The sequence below is a fragment of the Sinocyclocheilus anshuiensis genome, unplaced genomic scaffold (assembly GCF_001515605.1).
Source record: "Sinocyclocheilus anshuiensis isolate Anshui unplaced genomic scaffold, SAMN03320099.WGS_v1.1 scaffold407, whole genome shotgun sequence".
NCBI classification, from domain to species: Eukaryota; Metazoa; Chordata; class Actinopteri; order Cypriniformes; family Cyprinidae; genus Sinocyclocheilus; species Sinocyclocheilus anshuiensis.
In genome coordinates this window covers 738,143-759,205 of record NW_015552593.1, presented here as the reverse complement: position 1 = coordinate 759,205, position 21,063 = coordinate 738,143, and the positions used below count along the sequence as shown (strand labels likewise).

Genomic DNA, 21,063 nt, shown 5'->3' with positions numbered 1-21,063 from the left:
AATTTTAGTATTATTTATATACTATTATAATATCAATTAAAATTTAAATTAGCTTTTATTTTTATATTGTCCGTTTTTGTTTTAGTTTTAGTAAATTTGTGATTTTATCATTTTTATTATTTTTAATTGTTATTTCTTTTTGTTGTGTGTTGTTTTTGCTTAAATTTTATTTTTTAGTACGTATTTCAGTTAGCTGCCAAGGCAACATTTTAAATTTTCATTTAAGTTTTAAAATTTAAAATACCAAAAACAACTTTTAATAGTTTTAGTTTACAGTAACAACTTACTGTCAAAACACAAAGCTGCTTTTAAATGGTGAAAGATGTATTTTGGTCAGCAGAAGGGTGTATTTAAGGCATCTATCAGCAGGGGCTAGTTGTCTCACGTTAACTAGGAAAACCTTGACCTATTGGTTGAGACAAATTGGGGAGAAAAACCCGCCCTAAAATCATGCCATTGGTTGAGCAAGACGTTCAGAAAACTCATCAAACAAACAGAGCAATGTTTTACAAAAAACACCTCAGAGCCACTTATTGTTGTGTTTGCGCACAACAGGGATAAAGTATTTTAACACTGAAAAAATTACTCACTTTAAGAAAACACCTGCCAAGAAAATGTGAATGCATTTCTGCTGAAATATGTTGATTTATTCACTTTTAAGCCTGGAAATGTGAAAAATAAATAAATAAATCAGCAGATTCCATCAGGGACTGTTTATCAGCAAGAAAGACTCACAACTCAAGTTATAAAAGCTCCTCATTCATATCATCAATAATTTGGGAGCATTTTTAGACCTTCTTGTCTTGTAGTGATGCACATGGTTTAATAAGTCGTAGTGGAGTGAATCATAGAGTTGTTTGTACTCTCTCATCCTGAATAAGATGGAGAATAACTGGTTCTCAGACAGTCGACATACGAGGTCCACTTTGCACAAAGCATCAAAGGAGCAAAATCATTGTTTTATCCAAGAATAGCATGAAAAGATGAGCCGTAGACATTGTGAATATCTTAGTCATCAGTCAGTCTATCATTCGCAGAGGTCCACATCACCTCTCTTCACCTCGTCAGCATACGACATTATCACTGGGGAGTGAGTGATGGAGACCCACAGCTCCCTGTGTTTAGGGGTGAAAGGTTGTTGTTTTCCATTCTTTGTGGATTTGTTGATAATCTTGCAGTAGCTGTGGTTCGCCTTTGTGATAAAACATGATTCACAGCCTCACAATAACAATAACACAACAACACAGAAATTGGTTTGGCTCTTATTATTAATTACATTTATGTTTAATATGTCTAATACAGACACTATCAGATTTGTAAGGTTTAGACAGCGACCATGAAACACTGACAGCATTATAAAGAAAGTGGATTGAGTGGATAAAGCTCCGTTTCTGACATACACATTATAATGTTGGTCTCTGGTACATTATATCTACTATAATATAATGAAATATTCACTGTTTATGTTGCTTGCCAATTTTAGTATTATTTATATACTATTGTAGTATTAATATTTTGAATTTGGTTTGATTTTTTTTTGTTTTGTTCATTTTAATTTTAAAATTGGTATTAGTTTTGTTTTTTTAATATTTCTATTTAACTTTAATTCATTTATATTTGATCATTTTACTACATCAAATTAAACTTGTTTCAGTTATTTGTCAAGGCAACATTTCTAATTTATAACTCTTTCCAAGTTCTCCAATATTTTATTTCAGCTTTATTTTGAGTACCAAAAAATATTTTAATAGCTTTTAGTTAACAATAACAACACTGATGCTTGCTATTGTTTTCGTTTCCATCAAAACACACAGCTACTTTTAAATGGCTTTCAATGGCGAACAATGTTTTTTGGCAATGTAATGGCATCTACTAGCAGGGGTTAGCTGGTTCATGCTAACCAGGCATGTTGTTAATCTCTGATATTGACTAACAATAACAGAAGAGCAAATGTGAGGAAGTAAGATCAAATAATGAGAGTATTTAATGTCACTGTGAGCTCTGTGTCATTAAAATAACTCGCCTGTCAATCATGATTTCTCAATGAATATTTAAATTCAGGGTTTTTTTGTGACGTGATTTGTTAAAGTAAATGTTATGAATTTGCAGAGAGTGGAAGGGAGTCTCTTCAGCTAATAATTGACCTTAAAAGAGACTGAAATTTGCTAAAGCTTTTTGAACTTAAATGTTAATTTTGCATGTGTGATTATGTTGGAGGCTCTGGGGAATGAAAGTCTGGACACATGGATGGAATTTTTCCTTCCGTCATCATCTTTGTGGTCACTTATATTTGATGCAGCTCCTCCATTAATTGCACATACACAGTGTAGCTGCCTGAATTTAGAGTCCAGATATATCTGAATCGTAACATTACTGAATATTCACACTGACTTGAGTGCTTTTCATTGGGGAGTATTCACTCATCTTAAACAGTCTAGCTACAACTGTACTTAAAACGCATTTTTACACTTAAGCTACACTTAAAATGTATGCACGTCAAACCAAGTTGCATTTATTTAAATAAAGACAGCACAAACACACTTTTGCATACTCAAGTGTAAAAAAAACCAAACATGTTAAATGAGAAAATAATAGATATACTGTTCAAAATCAAGACATTGTTTGGACACTTTCTTCTCAAAAGTTATGTGCATGTTATTTGCTCATGTGATGTTTAGTTATGTTATGATATAAACATTTTTTTATTGGATATCTAAAACACGTCTACAAAATTACATCACACACAGCAATCGATATTTTTATTATAAAACCTTTACTTTTATTAATATTTTTAAATTACAAATCAAAATACAGAAATATAATTTTACATTCACAAAGAAACATATAATTTTAGGACCATTAAGAATTTGTTTTAGCAAAAATCTGTCATTGTGAAATCTGTTGCAAATAATAAAAATTCAAACAAAAAATTATTTATACATATTTAGTTTTTAAAATGTCTCACAAGCAAGCAAGTAAAATATATGATAAAATGTTCATTTTTAAGTGAAAAGGGCTGGCAGAATCACTCTGGACCCCTCACATCCAGCACACTCCCTCTTTGAACTGTTGCCATCTGGTCGACGCTACAGGGCACTGAGCACCAGAACGGCCAGACACAGGAACAGTTTCTTCCCTCAGGCAATCCATCTCATGAACACTTAACAATAACTGTGGAACACACACTATTTATACACTCATACACTTATTTATCTAACACTCATACTCAGTCTACACCTCAAATTTGCACATAATATACAGTACCTGTACATACAAAACTGTCTATTGTAATATACCTGCACATACAATTGTTGATTTATATATTTTTATTCCTTATTTACTTGTTTTATTTTTTATTATCTGTGTTTTTTGTTCTGTCACTGTCATTCTGTTACACTGTGGAAGCTTCTGTCACGAAAACAAATTCCTCGTATGTGTAAACATACCTGGCAATAAAGCTCATTCTGATTCTGAAGTGTATAAATCATGGTAGAATCTGTTATTCTGAATTATAAGTTTTTTTAACTTTTTTTAAATTTACGATCATTTTGTGGATAATAAATGAAAAATGTGTCTCCTGTCACTGCAGGTGTGTATGTGGGTGTTTTGTTGGAGGTCAGACTCTAGGTGATGTTGGAACAAAGTGTTTGCTTGTGTCAGTCTTTGTGGGCTTCGGTTTCCTATCTGCTGGTCATATCTGATTTCAGACTGATGTGTCTGGAGGTCAAGGTCTTAGATAGCACACCGAGGGTCAGAGAGATGTTGTGCTGCCTCTTTTCCATTTAGAAATCTGCTGGGTCTTGTGTCTGCACATTCTTTATTCATACCCTCTTCGTAGAAAGTGTCACCTGTATTTTTCTCCATCATCTGTTTCCATATCATCTTCACATCCTCAATTTTCTCTCTCCTGTAGACCCACTATGAGGATGGCGACTACATCATTCGCCAGGGGGCAAGAGGAGACACATTCTTCATTATCAGTAAAGGAAAGGTAAGTTTATTTCAGTGCAAAGGGCAAGCAGTGATGCTGTGAAGATGATCCCATGCTAATATCTCTTCCTCTTGTTCTCACCTCGCCCAGGTGACGATGACTCAAGAGGACTGTCCAGGTCAGGAGCCCGTCTATTTGCGTTCTATGGTGAAAGGAGACTCGTTTGGGGAAAAAGCCCTACAGGGGTGAGATTGTCCTCTACACTACTGTTAAAGTCAGTTAATGCCAAATTTAAACTCCAAACTGGATATTTGGAGGCACATCCAAGACGATTTCTCATAACCTGTCAAGATTTTATAAGATTCACATATGCTTAAAGAAAAAAAAAGTCTACTTTTAGGACTAGTTTTTGTTTTTTGACATTATTTTCATGCCAGTTATGACATTTTCAACCTCCAAAAACATAATTTAATGCAGAAAATCTAATTCTTGTTACTTTTAATGAGAAAAATATTTATAGTATTAAATGACATTAATAAGAACTAGATAACAATCACTTTTGAGAATTATGAAAAAATCTTAATGCATTATGGGAATGTAAATTCCTCACTGAAAATGTTATAATAATAATAACAACATGAAAAAATGTCTTTTGATCATGTGGTGAAAAGTGACCTGGGCAGGTTTTTGTGAGATATTAGTTTTTAAAGGATGTGGTGCCATCTAGTGGCTGCTTATAAAAGCGCTCTTGGAATTGTAAGAAGTTTTGGAATCATAAACTGTTTAGAGTGGCTGAGCTTGCATAGCAAACACATGACATTACATTCGCACAATCTTTAAAAGCACTGTTCGCTCACTCTCTCTTATGACTGAGTAAAAACAGGTTTATTCAGGATTTATATTAAACAAATTCTTGCACTTCGGGCATCCCGAGTTTGAGTCCCGGCTCATGGAAAAAAATGTCCAGCTCATGCTCGTCCATACAAAATATGTGAAAAAGCAATAGTATCACAGAGTGATCACTAGTTAATGAAACATAATACGAAATAGGGCACCTATACTTTGACCAAAGCGGGTTCTTGAATTTATATCTGACAAGAGATATTCACCTCAAAGAAAAAAGTATACTTGTATACTTTTGTACACTTTCTAGGCTGCACTGCAGTTTTTAGTTTTATCACTTGATAGATTTGATTTCTCTTGCACTTGTGTGCTTCTGAACTGCTGCTGTAGTACGGTCTCATGAACGCATGCAGTCATTCACAGCAGACCAACGACCAAGGTCAGGATTTTCGTTAAATAATAGTAAATAATAATTAGTTTTTTTACCAAACCCTATCACATGCCCTCATAACACTTGGAAAGTGGGGCACAAGTCATGTGGGATCATTCTGTGGTACATTACAGTATTTAGCATTTTTTTTCCTTAAAAGTTTGAAGCTGGTTGCTTGTCACTAGGGATGGGTATCGTTAAGGTTTTAACGGTATTACTACTCTTGGTTTATATATTTTTATTATTAGAAATTTTTGCAGTCACTTGTAATTACACTTTTTTAAATACAAACATATAAAACTTACATTTGAACAAATAAACATTAAAAAAGAAAATGAAAAACAAACAATAGTCATGAAAATAATAAATGAACAATTTTTTTTTAAATACATTTCCCCCCACCCAAAAACTTAACCCATAAGTGCTATCCAGTGGTAAAAGTAGGTACTGAAGGCATAATAAACATATTAATCACAAGTTTGTAGAAAGGAAATAAAAGGGGACCACATTTTTTCAAATAACAAAATCTTGTCTATTAGGGTATACCTGATTCTTTCCAGATGTAGTGTACCTGTCAACTCTGTCAGCCATAATTTAAGAGCTGGAACTTCTTTTTTCTTCCAAAACAAAAGGATAAGTTTTTTGGCAGAGATCAACCCATATGAAACAAACTGTTGTTGTACCCGTGTAAGTCTCAAAAATTCTTCGGAAACTCCAAATATAATTAATATAGGATCTGGTTCAATAGGAATGTCCAATGTATCTGAAAAAACTTGGAATATTTTGTCCCAGAAACTCTGTAATTTGTGATGGCCCAAGCGCCAGTCTGTCACTTTAAGACAATATATTGACACACATCGGATTTTCTCCCAACTGTTCTCCTCCACTTAAGACATAAACTGTGTTTAAGTAAATCCTCTCCAAGCCGGCCATTTTGACATATTTTTGTGTGTATTTGATTGTTTGGACATGTGCCCGAAGCTCAAAGTGTAATTTGTTTGTCGGTTTTAGAGCGCGCCGCGCGCACACATTTCAGCTTGAGGAACAGCGTCTCTTGTGCGGATTGTGCTTTCAACGTTTTATTATCAAACATGTCCCGCAATTTAGCAACAGTAAAGACGGCATCTTACAACAATCTACGACTGAGCTGATTCTGACGTTAAGTTTGGGTTTAGGGGAGGAACGAATGCGCACCGCTGTGAAGGGAAAGAAGCTGCACAATACGAAACGCAGCTAGTTTTTAATAGCTTTACCTCATGTCTTCTTTTGTATAATCCTTAGAAGCCAAAATCGAAATTAAAAAATAAAATTAGCTTAATAAACAGCCACAGGCCTAAAGTGTAAGCAGATGTTTGAATGTTTAGTTTTCTCTTCTATCATAATTAAACAGGGCTTTCATGTTGCGCGTGCTGAAGCTCCTCCGCGTGGGCGCGATCTCGCTTCTGAATTGGGAAAAGCAAAAATGCATCATAGACAAATGTTTGAAAAACAGCTGGCGACTCTGGTGAGATAGAATTTGCAAGATAATGTTTATATAGCAATAATAAATGTATGTGTGTTTTATTAATTTCTCCAGTACCGATAGCAGAACCGTTAACGTCAGAGTTTATCGATACTCCGGTCTTTCATAATTTAGCCCCGGGATCGATTAAATACCGGGTTTCGGTACCCATCCCTACTTGTCACACTCCCATTATATGGATGAGCATGAACAGGAATTTTGTTTTGTAAATTTATCTTTTTGTGGTCTAAAAAAAATTAATGGCATTTAAACATCAACAGGGTAACTTAATAATGACTTAATTTTCATTTTTGGTTGAACAATCCCTTTAATTCTATTAATTTCTATTCTATTTTCTTCAGGTTCATCGTGCTATATTCTATTCTGTTTTGTTCTATTTAAGTGTGCTTTATTCTGTTGTATTCTATTATTTTTCTGTAGTGGTGTCTGGTTTAAGGGGACTGTTTACCCTGATTATAATCCTGCATTTGGTTGTGTTACTAGGAAACAGTGATCCTGAGAGCATGTTGATATGCTCCGTTGTGTATCAGGTGACCTGCTCGGCAGTCTTCTGATGCGAGCTGCGAGGTTGTGATCGGAGGTGAAATATAGGCTAGAACATTGTACGCGGTCAGTCCGATTCCTCAGAGATCAATTAAATGCTGTCCTGTAAGAGCTCACGCTTTACGGAGATCATTAACAGTGTCCAGAACTTGATAAAAGAATCTCTTGATCCTGGGATTAAATTCATGCGTGTGTCTATGTGCATTCTGAAGCATTTGACACCTGATTGGTTCACACAGGGCCGTTTCTAGGCATAGGCGAGCTAGGCGGTCGCCTGTTACATAGGGCTATACAGGCATCTAGTGGCAACACAATGATATTACAGATACTAAATTGTGCAAAATGTTTATCTTAACAGTCAATTTACAAATAATGCATTCAGATTTGTGGAACTCAATGCACTGAATCTCCACAAATTAGTGTCGTTACTATGACAAACAATTTGAATGTGACAAGCAACTGGTGTCTGAAAAGAATTGCAATACCATGATGAAAAAAGATGAGACTAAAATGTAGTTTAAAATGTAAAAACTCTCTATATCCAAAATTATCATATAAATGAACACTCTCTGCATTATGAAAACTGGTAAAACTCAAAGCAAAAGCTAAAACAATGAAATTCTTCATATTAAATCCATTGATTCCAAATTATATTTATGTTTTTCCATTAAAACAACAAAAAAGACTTTGCAGCATAGAGGTTGTATAACTGCATTTATTTAGCAACTATAAAGTGCAACCGCAAACAATATATAATTGAGATCAATGTTAGGATTTATTACAGTTTGTCACAGAGAAGGTTTTGATCGCAATTTTTTTCTTGACTGGCAACCCCAATATGAAAACTTGATGAAAGTCTATATATTTTTTTCTCTTTTTATTTAAGAAAATATAGATATTTAGGAAACTAAATAAGGTCAAATAAGTGTATAAGAGTTGTGTATAAGAGTTTATTTATTTGTGCTTATATGTGAACGTGATAATTCTGATAAAATTTCTCAGATGACAACAATCATGATCGGTAATTACGATAGTAATTGAGCAAAATAATTGTGATTATCTGTTTAACAATTGTGCAGCATGTCTAATAGTTTTCTTAGACTAAAACTAGGCTAAAATTCCCAGACCTTTAGTCAAATAAAACTAGACTAAACAAAAACAGCACTGGTTGACTAAACATTTGAAAGACTAAAACAGACATTTCACACAGGACCAAGACTAAATTTAAAGGGGTCATATGATGCTGCTAAAAAGAACATTATTTTGTGTATTTGGTGTAATGAAATGCGTTTATGCGGTTTAAAGTAAAAAAAACACATTCTTTTCCACATACTGTACATTATTGTTCCCTTTCAGTCTAGGCATGACGAAGCGGATATCGTCCTCTTTTGGAAGACTAAACAAAGTAGTTTCGCTTTCACAACGAAAAACAGCACCTTCACGACATGGCGGCAGCGGCAACAATACTACAGTGAAAATAGAAGTTATGCCTTCTTTCTTTGCGTGAACATTTGGGCGTCGTTATGCAAATCTTCCCACATAGTGAGGTAGATATGTGGGGGCGTGTTGGAACGAGCCGTTTTAGGTAGGCGTGGTTAACTCTTAACTTTTATAAAGAATATCTCTTTGGATTTGAGACTTTAGTCTTTGCAACTTTACAGATCTTCTTTATGCACCAAGAGCTTGTAACACTCCAAAGAGAAAGGAAAAATTTAAATCGCATCATATGACCCTTTTAAAAAAACGGACAAATTTAACACCATCATAAAATACAAAAATACAATACAAAAAAAAAAAACTCATTGAACATGAATAGGGATCAGGACAGTTTGGCTCCATAACAAAAAAAAAAAAGCAGTGTACAAGCATTCCGTATATAAAGGTAGTTTTTGTCCTTTTGTGTAGCTGTTTTAAGGAAAAAATCTATTTTAGCATTCTGCAAAAATATATTTTGTGTTTCAAGGAAGAATTAAATTTATATGGGTTTAGAATATCATTGAAAGTGAGTAAATGACAGATTTTCCTCCTCTCCTTCAGTAATATTGTGCAGCAGCTGTGACCTTTGCAGTAGCGTTATTGTGTATTTGTGCTGTGACAGCTTTAGAGCCGATGTGTTGTGAAGAATTCTCACCTCTGCAAGTACAAGTGTGTTTTGCTGGAAATGGATCCTGTGTGTGTGTTTGTGTGTGTGTGTGTGTGTGTGTGTGTGTGTGTGTGTGGTGTTCGGCAGTATTTGCAGTTGGACACAGGAGCAGACGCTGCGCATGCATGTGTGTTTAGGTGTGTGTTTACCGTTTAGTGTCCAGCCCTTTTTGCTTTCAGAGATTCGTGTGTGAGAGCTCTTCCTCCAGACAGAACTGCCAATGATGGGACAGATGTCACATAGTGATTGTTTTAGTGTAAATAGAAGTGTAGTGTACTGTAGTAGTATATGCATGCGTATAGCAGTGCTCAGGTCAGACGGTAAGTGAAAACACAAAGCATCATGAGGTCAGAGTGGGATTCAGACTCTGATGACTGCGACTGGGGCGACAGTGAGGAAGAGGACAATCAGCAAACTCTGAGGCACGCTGACTTAATTCTTTGAGCTGAAACTGATCATTTTGATATTTTAATAACTATTTTAGTAACTTATTTTACTCATGATTTTAAGTCAAAATTAATTGTAATTTTGTGAACTAATATAAATTGTGCATACACAATTGATTATAAATTAATATTTCTCTTTATATGTGTATGTAAAAATTATTTTTTTCATTTTTTTGTTTGTTTTAATTTTCTGTGTTGTTTTATTACTATACATAAAAATTTTAATATTTATGTATAATTTTAATAGTATTGTACATTTGTAATTATATGTAGGATACTTATAATTCATTTTAATATCTTTAATATTTGAATTCATATTAACATATATATTTATCTATAATTATAATTATTTTAATAGTATTAGAATTTTAATTAAATATTCAAAATTATTACAATATTTTATTGTAGTTGTAATATTTAAACGAATATATTTACATTTATAATATCTTTGTAATTATTTTATTTGATAATATGTAAATTATTTTAATATTTTTATTATCCTAATTAACAATCTTATATGTTTGTGTATATTTTGAATGTATCAGAACGTTCTAACATGATTTTTTTCTCTGTCTGTGTTTTTTGAACAGGGAGGATATCAGAACAGCTAATGTCATTGCAGCAGAGTCTGTCACCTGCCTTGTGATTGACAGAGAGTGAGTATATGTTACGTATATCCTGTGGCAAGAGTTTCTTTGTATACGCTGCTTAAAACATCACAAGTGTCATTGGCATTCCAGCAGAAGTAATTCAGTCCAGGTTTTCCAGTTCATTGAACATCTGTGGATTTTACACTGGTCTTTCTATTTGTGCGTGTGTGTGGAACACAGAATCTGTGGGGTTTGAAGTGCTTATCTGCTCCCTTATAGAACTCAATAAATCAAGCTCAACCTAAATAGCTAAAGTGTCACGTGTGTCAATAAGCTGGAAAGAGTGAGACAGACAGACAGAGAGAGAGAAGCACATATGTGCCCTCCGGTGGGGAAAACTCTCTTTCCTGTCTGACTGAGACTCAAACCATCAGCCATCTGTGTGACAGCTGATTATGGTACATTTCAATCTGAAGTATTTCATTTAGATATAAAAGTTTCACTATACATTATTACTGACTTTCTAATTTAAGAAAGAGACATGAAATAATAATTAAGTCATTTGAGGGATAGATTTTCAACTTTACATGAGTTCATTCTCGAAAGATAAATGGCAGTTTTGTGCTGATACGTTCTCACGTTAGACGTGTCTCTAATGAAATTGTCATCAGTTTTAAGGCAGATTATATATGTGTGTGTTTGTATATATATACACAGTGTAAACAGTTATTTTAAATTGTAGTAATATTTCACAGTATTGCTGATTTCCTGAACAGTAGTGTATTTGTAATTAAGATTAAATCTTTCTGAATATGCTGTTTGTGCCATTTTTTTAGCTCATACAAACACCTGATTGGAGGTCTGGAAGATGTGTCCAACAAAGGCAGTGAAGACGCAGAGGCAAACGCAAAGTAGGTGAAATCATCTCTGAAGACATGTTATTATTATGTTTTCCTCTGCCAGATCCATTTATAATATTTTTTCATTATCACTTCATCACCACAAGGAAAATTTCTCTTTTTATGATATGACATAACACTATCAAACGTATTGTGGACAGTATGTTAGTTGAGTTAGTGATGCATATTGCACAGAAAAATTGCTCCAATAATCTGTTGGCTTTTTTACAATTTCTAAATGTGAACTGGGTTTATCAGTTGGTAAGTGATGAGAAACAAAGTCATATTTACAGGCTTCCAACCTGTTACAGTTATGGTAGTCACTGTATTTGCCCGTTTGTTCAAGGCATTACGTTTCTGAAAGATATTCAGTTTTGTTTTTTGTTCAGTTGAGTTTTGTTTGAGACCAGATGTTGTTGAGAACAGGGTTATGCTACCATTCAAAAGATTGTGGTCAGTAAGATATTTTAAGGTTTTTGAAAGAAGTCTCTTATGCTCATCAAGGCTGCATTTATGTGAATGAAAATACAGCAAAAACAGTTTTAAAATAACTTTAAAATACAATTTAATTATTCAAGTGATGTTTTCAATCTTAATATATTTTAAAATGTAATGTATTTCTGTGATGCAAAGCTGAATTTTCAGCATCGTTACTTCAGTCTTCAGTGTCACATGATTCTTCAGAAACCATTCTCATATGAAGATATGATGCCCAAGAAACATGTTCTTATTATTAGCAGTGTTGAAAACAGCTGTGCTGCTTAATATTTTTGTAGAAGCCTTGATACATTTATTTTTAGGATTCTTTGAATAGACAGTTCAAAAGAACAGCATTTATTCAAAATATAAATCTTTTGTAACATTATAAATGTCTTTCCTGTCACATTTCATCAATTGAATGCATCCTTAATAATGAATAAAAGAAAGAATGAATAAATAAATCTTACTGACCCCAAACTTGTCAACGGTAGCCTATGTCTGATTAGGTTGGTACTAGTAAAATGCAAACTAGTCTAGCAACAATGGCAACAATTACAATGCAGTTGTCAAAGGGCAGCTCAAGGATGTTTACTGTAACTCTAGAGCTGTAAAGCAGAAAAGGCTGTGCTAGCATGCAGAAGACATGTTATATAAAAACCAGCAACTGTTCATGATCTGAAGAAACATGATGAGAAAGCGATGCAATCATTGTGCGGCGATGAGAAAATAATCCGCTCAGAGAAATGTGAAACCTTATCACATTTCACTGAGAGAGAGAAAGAGGGATTCTGGGATAGTTCAGAAACTCAGTTCCCACTACAAAAATCCCTTCTGTGTCATATCTGAACTGAAATAGAACTTTTCCTCTTATCTCCTCATCTGCAATGTAAATGAGCTCTGATGAATAATGAAAGAGGTGTCTGTAGCCTGTGTGACTGTCATAGATTAAAGCTTATTAAGACACATCTACAGATGTCACCTCCTGCACTGCGTCCCCCGTGATCCAAACTACAAACCTGTAAATAAATCTCCAGCTGCCACGCTGACAGATAGATAACACTCTAATGAGATCAGTGTGTGCAGCTCTCCTGTACTTAAGGTGTCATTTCTGCATCACTAGGAGCACCAAACAGAAATGCAAAAATATTGACTGTTATCAAGTTTTGAACATTCCTCTTGGCTTCATATTAAAATATATATGCAGTGTGTGTGTGTGTGTATGTGTGTATATATACCACAAAACCAGTCATAAGTCACACAGGTGTATATGTAGAAATAGCCAACAATAAATTGTATGGGTCAAAATTATCGATTTTTCTTTAATGCCAAAAATCATTAGGCTATTAAGTAAAGATCATGTTCCATGAAGATATTTTGTAAATTTCCAATACCGTAAATATATCAAAACTTAATTTTTGATTATTAATATGCATTGTTAAGAACTTCATTTGGACAACTTTAAAGGAGGATTTTCTCAATATTTTGATTTTGTTTGCACCATTGGATTCCAGATTTTCAAATAGTTGTATCTCAGCCAATTATTGTCCTACATCTATGGATTTATTCAGCAGGGTCACATATATATATAAATGTGCAGTAATGCATGTACAATTGATATCAAGCCATTGCAAATACAAAAGACAAAATATCACCAAATTTATAAAAATATTTGTTAGTTTGAAAAATTATTTATGATTTTATGAAAAATAATTATGAAAAAATTTTTTTTACTTATTTAAAATGTTATATTATTAATATCATTTAAATATTATATTAATTTAAATATGTATAATTAAATTACATTTTTATTATTATTAATCATAGTACAAATAATTTTTACTGATCCTTCCCAAAAAAAAACAAAAAAAAAAACACTTTTAGTTGCAGTAATGCACATACAATGGAAATCAAGGCATTGCAAAATACATTAGATGCGGTCCATAAAGAACCTATAAAGTTCCATGTTGCCACCTTGTGGTCAATCAAATGAGAAGCCATGACCCTGGAGCATCACATGTGCTTAATCAGCAGTGCCTTCCAGGTTAATATTTTAATCAAAGCCGTTTTAAAACTGATTTTGTTGATTCCGCAGGCATAAAATATCAGTAAATTGTCCAGCAGAAATGTGAAATTCATGTCAGTGTTGCTAGGTGCCAGACCTATTTATCAGCATGCATGAGCACAAAGAAGGCTGGAAGCTAGCACCAGTGTTACGAATTTCACTTTTTTTCTCCCTGATGGTCACACATACACATGCCTGTTTCCTCCTTGAGAGTTTTAATCTCAATTATGCTCTGGTTGATTGACTCAAGACATGCGACATGCATTTGAATGCAGGAGATGGCTAAAAGGACTGAGAGCTGTATTAAAAAGTCACCTTGTGCAATCCAAATTTATTCAAATATTTATCAAATTTTAAATATATTATTTTACGTGCAGCTGGTGTGAGACATTAAACATCTCCAGCTTGCCGCTGAAGAATGAATTTCTTCTGTTTATAGTCTTAGCAAGAGTTTTGGCTTGTATCCATGCCTCTTTCCAAAACTGCACTCTTGTTTGTGCATTGCAGAACATGCCAGCACTGCACATCTCTGACCCTGCCAGCCTAATAACTGATTATGTGAAAAGGATTGAATATTATCTAAAGCACGCTTTGTGTATGTGTGCTGGTTTTTAGTACCCTTGGCAGTGTGCATGGAAAATCGTAACCTCTGTGTGACACTGCAAAGCGGTTTTTGCCAAGCTAAACAGCAGCTCAATAGTGTCATTGGCCATGGCTCAAGCGAAGGGATTTGATTGGCCAGTTCTGCATCATGGGCTCGAATAAGCACTCTGACTGGAGGAAAATATGACCATCACAGATCACAGGACAGTCTGCAAACAGACATCCAGCAGCATTTTATTTGCAATGTTACAGAATCCTTATGCCATTCTGACCTCTAATAAATCATCTGTATGATTGCAAATATCAGTGGTGAACAAAACTATTTTTATGAAGGTGAACTGATGCAAACTCCTTGATCTTCACAGCCAAAACCCTGTTGGTTGCATTCAATATAAAATATTATATTATAACAACAAAAAGTAACCCATAATTGTTTCCCAAATTTCTACATTTTTTTATCCCATTTTTTTGGGTTATACATAACAGACAGTAAATAAATAAATAAATAGTAAAATTTAGACTCAATGAGGTACGTTTACCTTGCCCTTCAGGACTTAAAACTATAATAATAATAATAATAATAATAATACTAATAATAATCAGCTAGTGAAGGAAAAGCAACCACCCAGCACATATGTAAATAATCCTGTTTAGTTACTATTCAATACTGTTTAAAAAGCATCCCAGAATGCACCTTATGAAGTTTCAGAATATATCTTGCTTGTGCAGTGCTGTGATCTAGACAAAGGGTGATGAAAATTACATGAGATTTGAGTTTTGATTTGCTTATCAAGATTTGGGTTGCCCCACTAGACAGACAGAGGGAATAACTACAATTTTTCTTCCATTCACTTTTTTTCTGCTTGTTGAAATGCAGATACGAGGCAGAGAACGCATTCTTCTCCAACTTAAACCTGTCTGACTTCAACATCATCGACACTCTTGGCGTCGGAGGATTTGGCCGTGTTGAGCTGGTAACACAGAACGTCATGTTTTCAATGCATTATGTTTTTATTATATAAAAGTAGGGATGTAACTCACGATTCGATTTACGATTTTTTTTTTTTTACAAAATGAGGTTTAAGACAAATTTTACATTAAATGTGTCCTTTTATTATTGCTTGGACAAAATGCTGCACATTTATTTGTGAAATTGAAATATAACACTATAATAATATACTAATATAGCACTTGCATATTATTGCTCTTTTGTTGGTTTTGATTGCTTCTATTGTCCTCATTTGTAAGTCGCTTTGGATAAAAGCGTCTGCTAAATGAAAAAATTGAAATATAATGTAAATAACAAAACTAAATTGAAATTTTAAAACAAGCCCCAAATAAACAAGTAACACAAATAAAAAAAAATATCTTCATAAAACAAAATAAGTCTTTGTCTGTGTTCTTTCCATTTAAAATTAGAGGCAACCACTGCATTTTAATCATGATCCAAACAAAGATGCTGCATACATGCAACATGAGCAGTTTTAATCTAAATTAGATTGTATAATTTCGAAATTTGAAGCAAAAACAGAATGTGTTGACTTCAGTTTTGTGAAACTATACATAAAAATATCTGCATGAAACAGCAAAGCTGAATAAGATGCAGATTCACTCTCTACCAGCAGGTGGCACATTCATATAAACTCCTACCCCTAAATGAATCGCGATTTGTTTAGCATCTCAACCGATTTAAATCGTCACATATTTGAATCGATTTTCAACCGGCTCGCTGTTAATCGTTACATCCCTATATAAAAGTCTGCATTTTTCTCCAAATTATGATGTCATCGTGGATTTTTGATCATATTGTGTATTTCAATTATAGTTAATATTATAGTCATTCATTCAGATATAATTGTGTGTGTGTGTGACAAATAAAAAGTTGAAGTAATAGTTTTAACTTCCCTTGTTTTGTTCTCAGGTGCAGCTCAAGAGTGATGAGATGAAGACATTTGCGATGAAGATCCTAAAGAAGCGCCACATTGTGGACACGAGACAGCAGGAGCACATCCGCTCGGAGAAACTGATCATGCAGGAGGCACATTCAGACTTTATAGTCAGGTACCTCCAGTGACCTGCACCTACTGCTACATTACACTTCAGTGATTTATATCCAGTATTAGTTTAGTGTTAGTGATATATTGTTGTAGTTTTTGTTATATTTTGAATTAGATTTTATTTTTATATTTTACATTTTTATAGTTTGCATGTTAGAGTTTAAGTAATTTTGTTGAGTTTTTATTCTATTTAGTTTGTAGTTTTAGTTTATTTTAGTTATTTCAGTACTTCAACTTCAAAACAAAAATTAGGAATTTTGCCTTGGTAACTAGCTGAAATAAAATGTTTTTTTTTTTAATGGTTTAATTTTAGTTATTGATAACAGTCCATTTGGTCCCTGTGGGTCTCTTTGGTCACTTTTTACATTTCTAATTTTTTTTTTTTTTATAATTATTTTTATTGAATTTTCACTGTAATACAAAAAATGACAAGACATAACCCAAAAGAAACAAACCAAAAAAAACCAGCTCAGATTATTAAACAAAACAGGACTACCCCATATATAACAGATTAGGGAAAGAGGGAAAAAAATGAATAGGGCAGAAAAGTTAAATGTCCAGACAGTTACACAATTACAATATTCCTTGCAGTATAATAGGGTGAAGATGAGGTTCCATATAGTCCAGATATGGAGTCCAGACTTTATAAAACAGGCCTGTTTTTTGATGTAATACATAGGTAAGACGCTCCAGGGGGAATCAGTTCAAAAATGATCTTATGCCAACCTTTAAGTGATGGAGATTTATCACTAATCCAATTAAGTAAAATATTTTTTCTGGCAGCAAAGAAAATATTATACAATTTCTTGTTAGCAGATGAAACAATGCATTTATTAGGTATACCCAATACCAATGAGACTGGGTCAAAATCCAACTGCATATTAAAGATCTTTTCCATTTCCCCCAGCACCAAAAACCAATACCTTTGCAGTCTGTTACATGACCACAGACAATGTGTTAAAGTACCTACTTCAGTTTTACATTTTAAACACATAGGCGATAGAGAGGGGTTAAAAAAATACCTGCGGTTAGGAGAAATATGGAGTCTATTTATGATGTTAAATTGTCCAAATGTCATCCCATGTTTCATCATCAATATCAGTAGCTAACTCTTCCTCCCATTTAGTTTTAATTGTCTGTGTATCAGCAGAAGAAATTGAACACATAGCACCATAAAATCTACCCAAAGACATTTTTCCCGATGATAAAAATAATAACCTCTCAATAGAAGATATCTCACAATTTCTAACAAGTGTTGTGTTATTAGTAATATAATGTCTCAATTGGAGGAATCGAAAAAAATCGTGTTTGAACAACTGGTACTTCTGAGTTAACTCCACAAATGACATTAATTTATTATCTGAAAACATATCCCCAAGCCTAATAAGTCCCAAATTACACCAACGTTTAAACCCATCATCCAAAATTCCTGGGGTGAAATCAGGATTGTTTAATATTGGGGTAAAGAAATTTAGATCTACCTTCAAGCCTACAGACTGATCTCCATGCTTTCAGAGTATTAACTATAATTGGATTATCATATATCTCTTTTATGTTTTGAAAGCTCTTAACAAAAAGAAGAGCTCTTAAAGGAAATTGTGAAAAGGAGGATTCAATATCTAACCAAGTAGAGGAAGAATCATTCCTAACCCACTCTGCAATGTATCTCAGGTGGAAATACATTGATACATCTTAATATTTGGGAAATCCATCCCCCCCATAGAATTTAGCAGATAAAGTACTGATAATTTTAATCTAGGTTTGCGTTTACTACATATAAGAGAAGTCATCCAGCTATTCAGGCCCTTTAATGCCCTATTTGAAAACAGTATCGGAACCATTCGAATAGGATATAACACTTTGGGTAACATCATCTTTACAAGTGCTATCCGACCCAGCAAAGATACTGGCAAGGAATTCCAACGTTCTAAATCCTGCCGTATTTTCTCAAATAAAAGAACCAAAATTAGATTCATACATCAGCTTCAAAGATGTAGAGATAGCCGTATTTTCTCAAATAAAGGAACAAAATTAGATTCATACACCAGATTCAAAGATGTAGAGATAGAAATACCCAAATAGACGAAACCTAGAGGTGACCACTTAAAAGGAAAACAGGGCACAATGTTAGGTTTAGAAATAAGAGTACCTAAAGGCATAGCTTCAGATTTAGTTAAATTAACTTTATAACCAGAAAAGGTACTGAACCAGTCGATCAATTTAATTAGAGCGGGAACTGACTTCTCAGGCTCAGATAAAAAAAGCAATAAATACATCATCAGCATACAGTGCAATCTTATGATATATATGTTTTTTACCTCTTGAAGCCAGGACATTTTTTACTAGTTTTCCCACATTTCTTTAGCTCCTAGTGATTTTTTGTTTGTTTGTTTATTAAGGCTAGTGAACCCTTACCTAAAATTGAATTTGCTTAAGTCCATGTCTTGTTTTTCAAAAGTCCAAAACAATATTTTGTCGTCCCATGATATTTGCCTGTGTTTTCTTTAATCCACCATTCTGATTAATCTGTTAATCTCATCATCTCAAAGCTGGTCTGGAGGGGCTAAATGATGATTGAAAGGCCAATGAGGATTTGTTCTTCTATAAAAATCACTATATTAAATGACATTTTAAAATAGATTTATACATTTCGTTTCAAATATGTAATATATGAGGGGAGGGCAAGAAAAATCTTTGTACAGAGGGACTGATTAGATTACATTCCAATTTAAATAAATGGAACGTGCATTAAAGCATTCCAGTATCAGTCACATATTTGCATCTTCTGACACTTATATTCTGGTAGCACTGTGGAACAAACAAGGAGCATGGATCTTAAGTTTTGTCACACTGCAATTTTAATTAACGCATACATACAAGACACAGAAAGGTTAGGAGTTTGTAGCAGGATACTATCATTCATGCTTTCATGAATATGGAGAGGTTGAGCTCCACCACTTTAATCTTCCGTTAGCTGCCCCGAAGCTTGCTTAACACAGACAATAGTGTTAATTATTCCACGCTTCTCTCCTTCAAACACTTACCATTCACATATGTTTATGCAACAAACAAGAACGTGCCCAAAACACACAGTTATTAAGAATATTCAACATACAAGCAAATGATGGTTATAATTTCTGCCATGCACTGCAGTTATGCCAATGACACTGTTTTTAATGGCACTGTCAGGGTCATTTGGGGGTAATGAGTTTGTGTCCATGAAAAAGCACTAGGCAACTGTCCTCCCTTGATTGATCCCTTTTGAAATTGTATTCATAAACGTATACGAGCGTCTTTTGTATATGCAGTATTATGTAGATGTGCTGTGGTGTCTGTTCTGTCAGCTTGCTGTTGTCCCCAGCCTAGATGCATAACTGTTTAAATAGACTTGGACTGCTAATTATGGGTGTGCACACGTAAGCATACTAGCAGATAGTCTCTGATTTGTTTGTCATTTGGGGTAGGCTTGCTCACTGAATGTCCATGTCTGATAAATATGATATGACAACCGTAATGAGTTAAAATATTATGTTCAGCACCTTTCTGCTCTTCCACACACTTAAGTTCATGAGCAAGTTTGCCTGAGTGTTTATAATTTCTAAAACATCTTGGCTAAAAGGTAGGCTATTTATAAACTGGGGATTTGTGAGGGATTTTTTTTTTTTCAGGGAGGGAGATCCGTATGATCAAACCAATAAACAACTGCATCAAGTTATTAATTTATTTGTTTAATATTTGCTGACAGTTGCTCTCCCATACATATCCACAATTTAAATTCTAAAAATAGGCTTGATATTAGTCTGACAGATTATAATCTCCCCAATCATAAATTTCATTGAATCTCTTTAGCCTTTTCTGGCTTTATTTTGGACAGAAGCAAATAATATTAATAGTAAACCCACTGTGATTGGTCTTAATCCTATCAGCCTTCTGAAATATTATTACAACGATGAAAACTCTTATAGGTTAATGAAAAATAAAATGTTTTGTATATGCTTGTTGTTATGCACATACATTAAAGTTAACTTTATCACTTTTGTTGTTAATTAATTATTTTGAATACACTCTTAGGAGTTTTAGACTCCCTATACGTCACTTTTTTTATTTTTATAATTATTTTTATTGAATTTCCACTGTAATACAAAAATAACAAGGCATCGCCCAAAAGGAACAAAACAACAAAAAAAACACACACACATAGCTCAGATTATTAAATAAAACAGGACTACCCCATATATAACAGATTAGTGAAAGAAGGGAAAAAAAAAATGAATAGGGCAGAAAAGTTAAATGTCCAGACAGTTACACAATTACAATATTCCTTGTAGTATAATAGGGCGAAGATGAGGTTCCATATAGTCCAGATATGGAGTCCAGACTTTATAAAACAGGCCTGTTTTTTGATGTAATACATAGGTAAGACACTCCAGGGGAATCAGTTCAAAAATTATCTTATGCCAACCTTTAAGTGATGGAGATTTATCACTAATCCAATTAAGTAAAATATTTTTTTC

The 21,063-nt window shown here is 33.7% G+C and overlaps 1 protein-coding gene across 3 annotated transcripts in view; it reads left to right on the top strand.

Annotated features, from left to right (window-relative positions):
- Positions 1-21,063, top strand: part of LOC107665604 (cGMP-dependent protein kinase 1-like) — an 80,535-nt gene that overhangs the window by 51,789 nt on the left and 7,683 nt on the right. For all 3 annotated transcript variants that reach the window (XM_016456542.1, XM_016456541.1, XM_016456543.1), the window contains exons 6-11: positions 3,914-3,991; positions 4,082-4,176; positions 10,449-10,514; positions 11,285-11,359; positions 15,370-15,466; positions 16,414-16,553. In XM_016456542.1, coding sequence (XP_016312028.1) covers positions 3,914-3,991; positions 4,082-4,176; positions 10,449-10,514; positions 11,285-11,359; positions 15,370-15,466; positions 16,414-16,553 — 551 coding nt within the window. The remainder of the gene's footprint in view (positions 1-3,913; positions 3,992-4,081; positions 4,177-10,448; positions 10,515-11,284; positions 11,360-15,369; positions 15,467-16,413; positions 16,554-21,063) is intronic.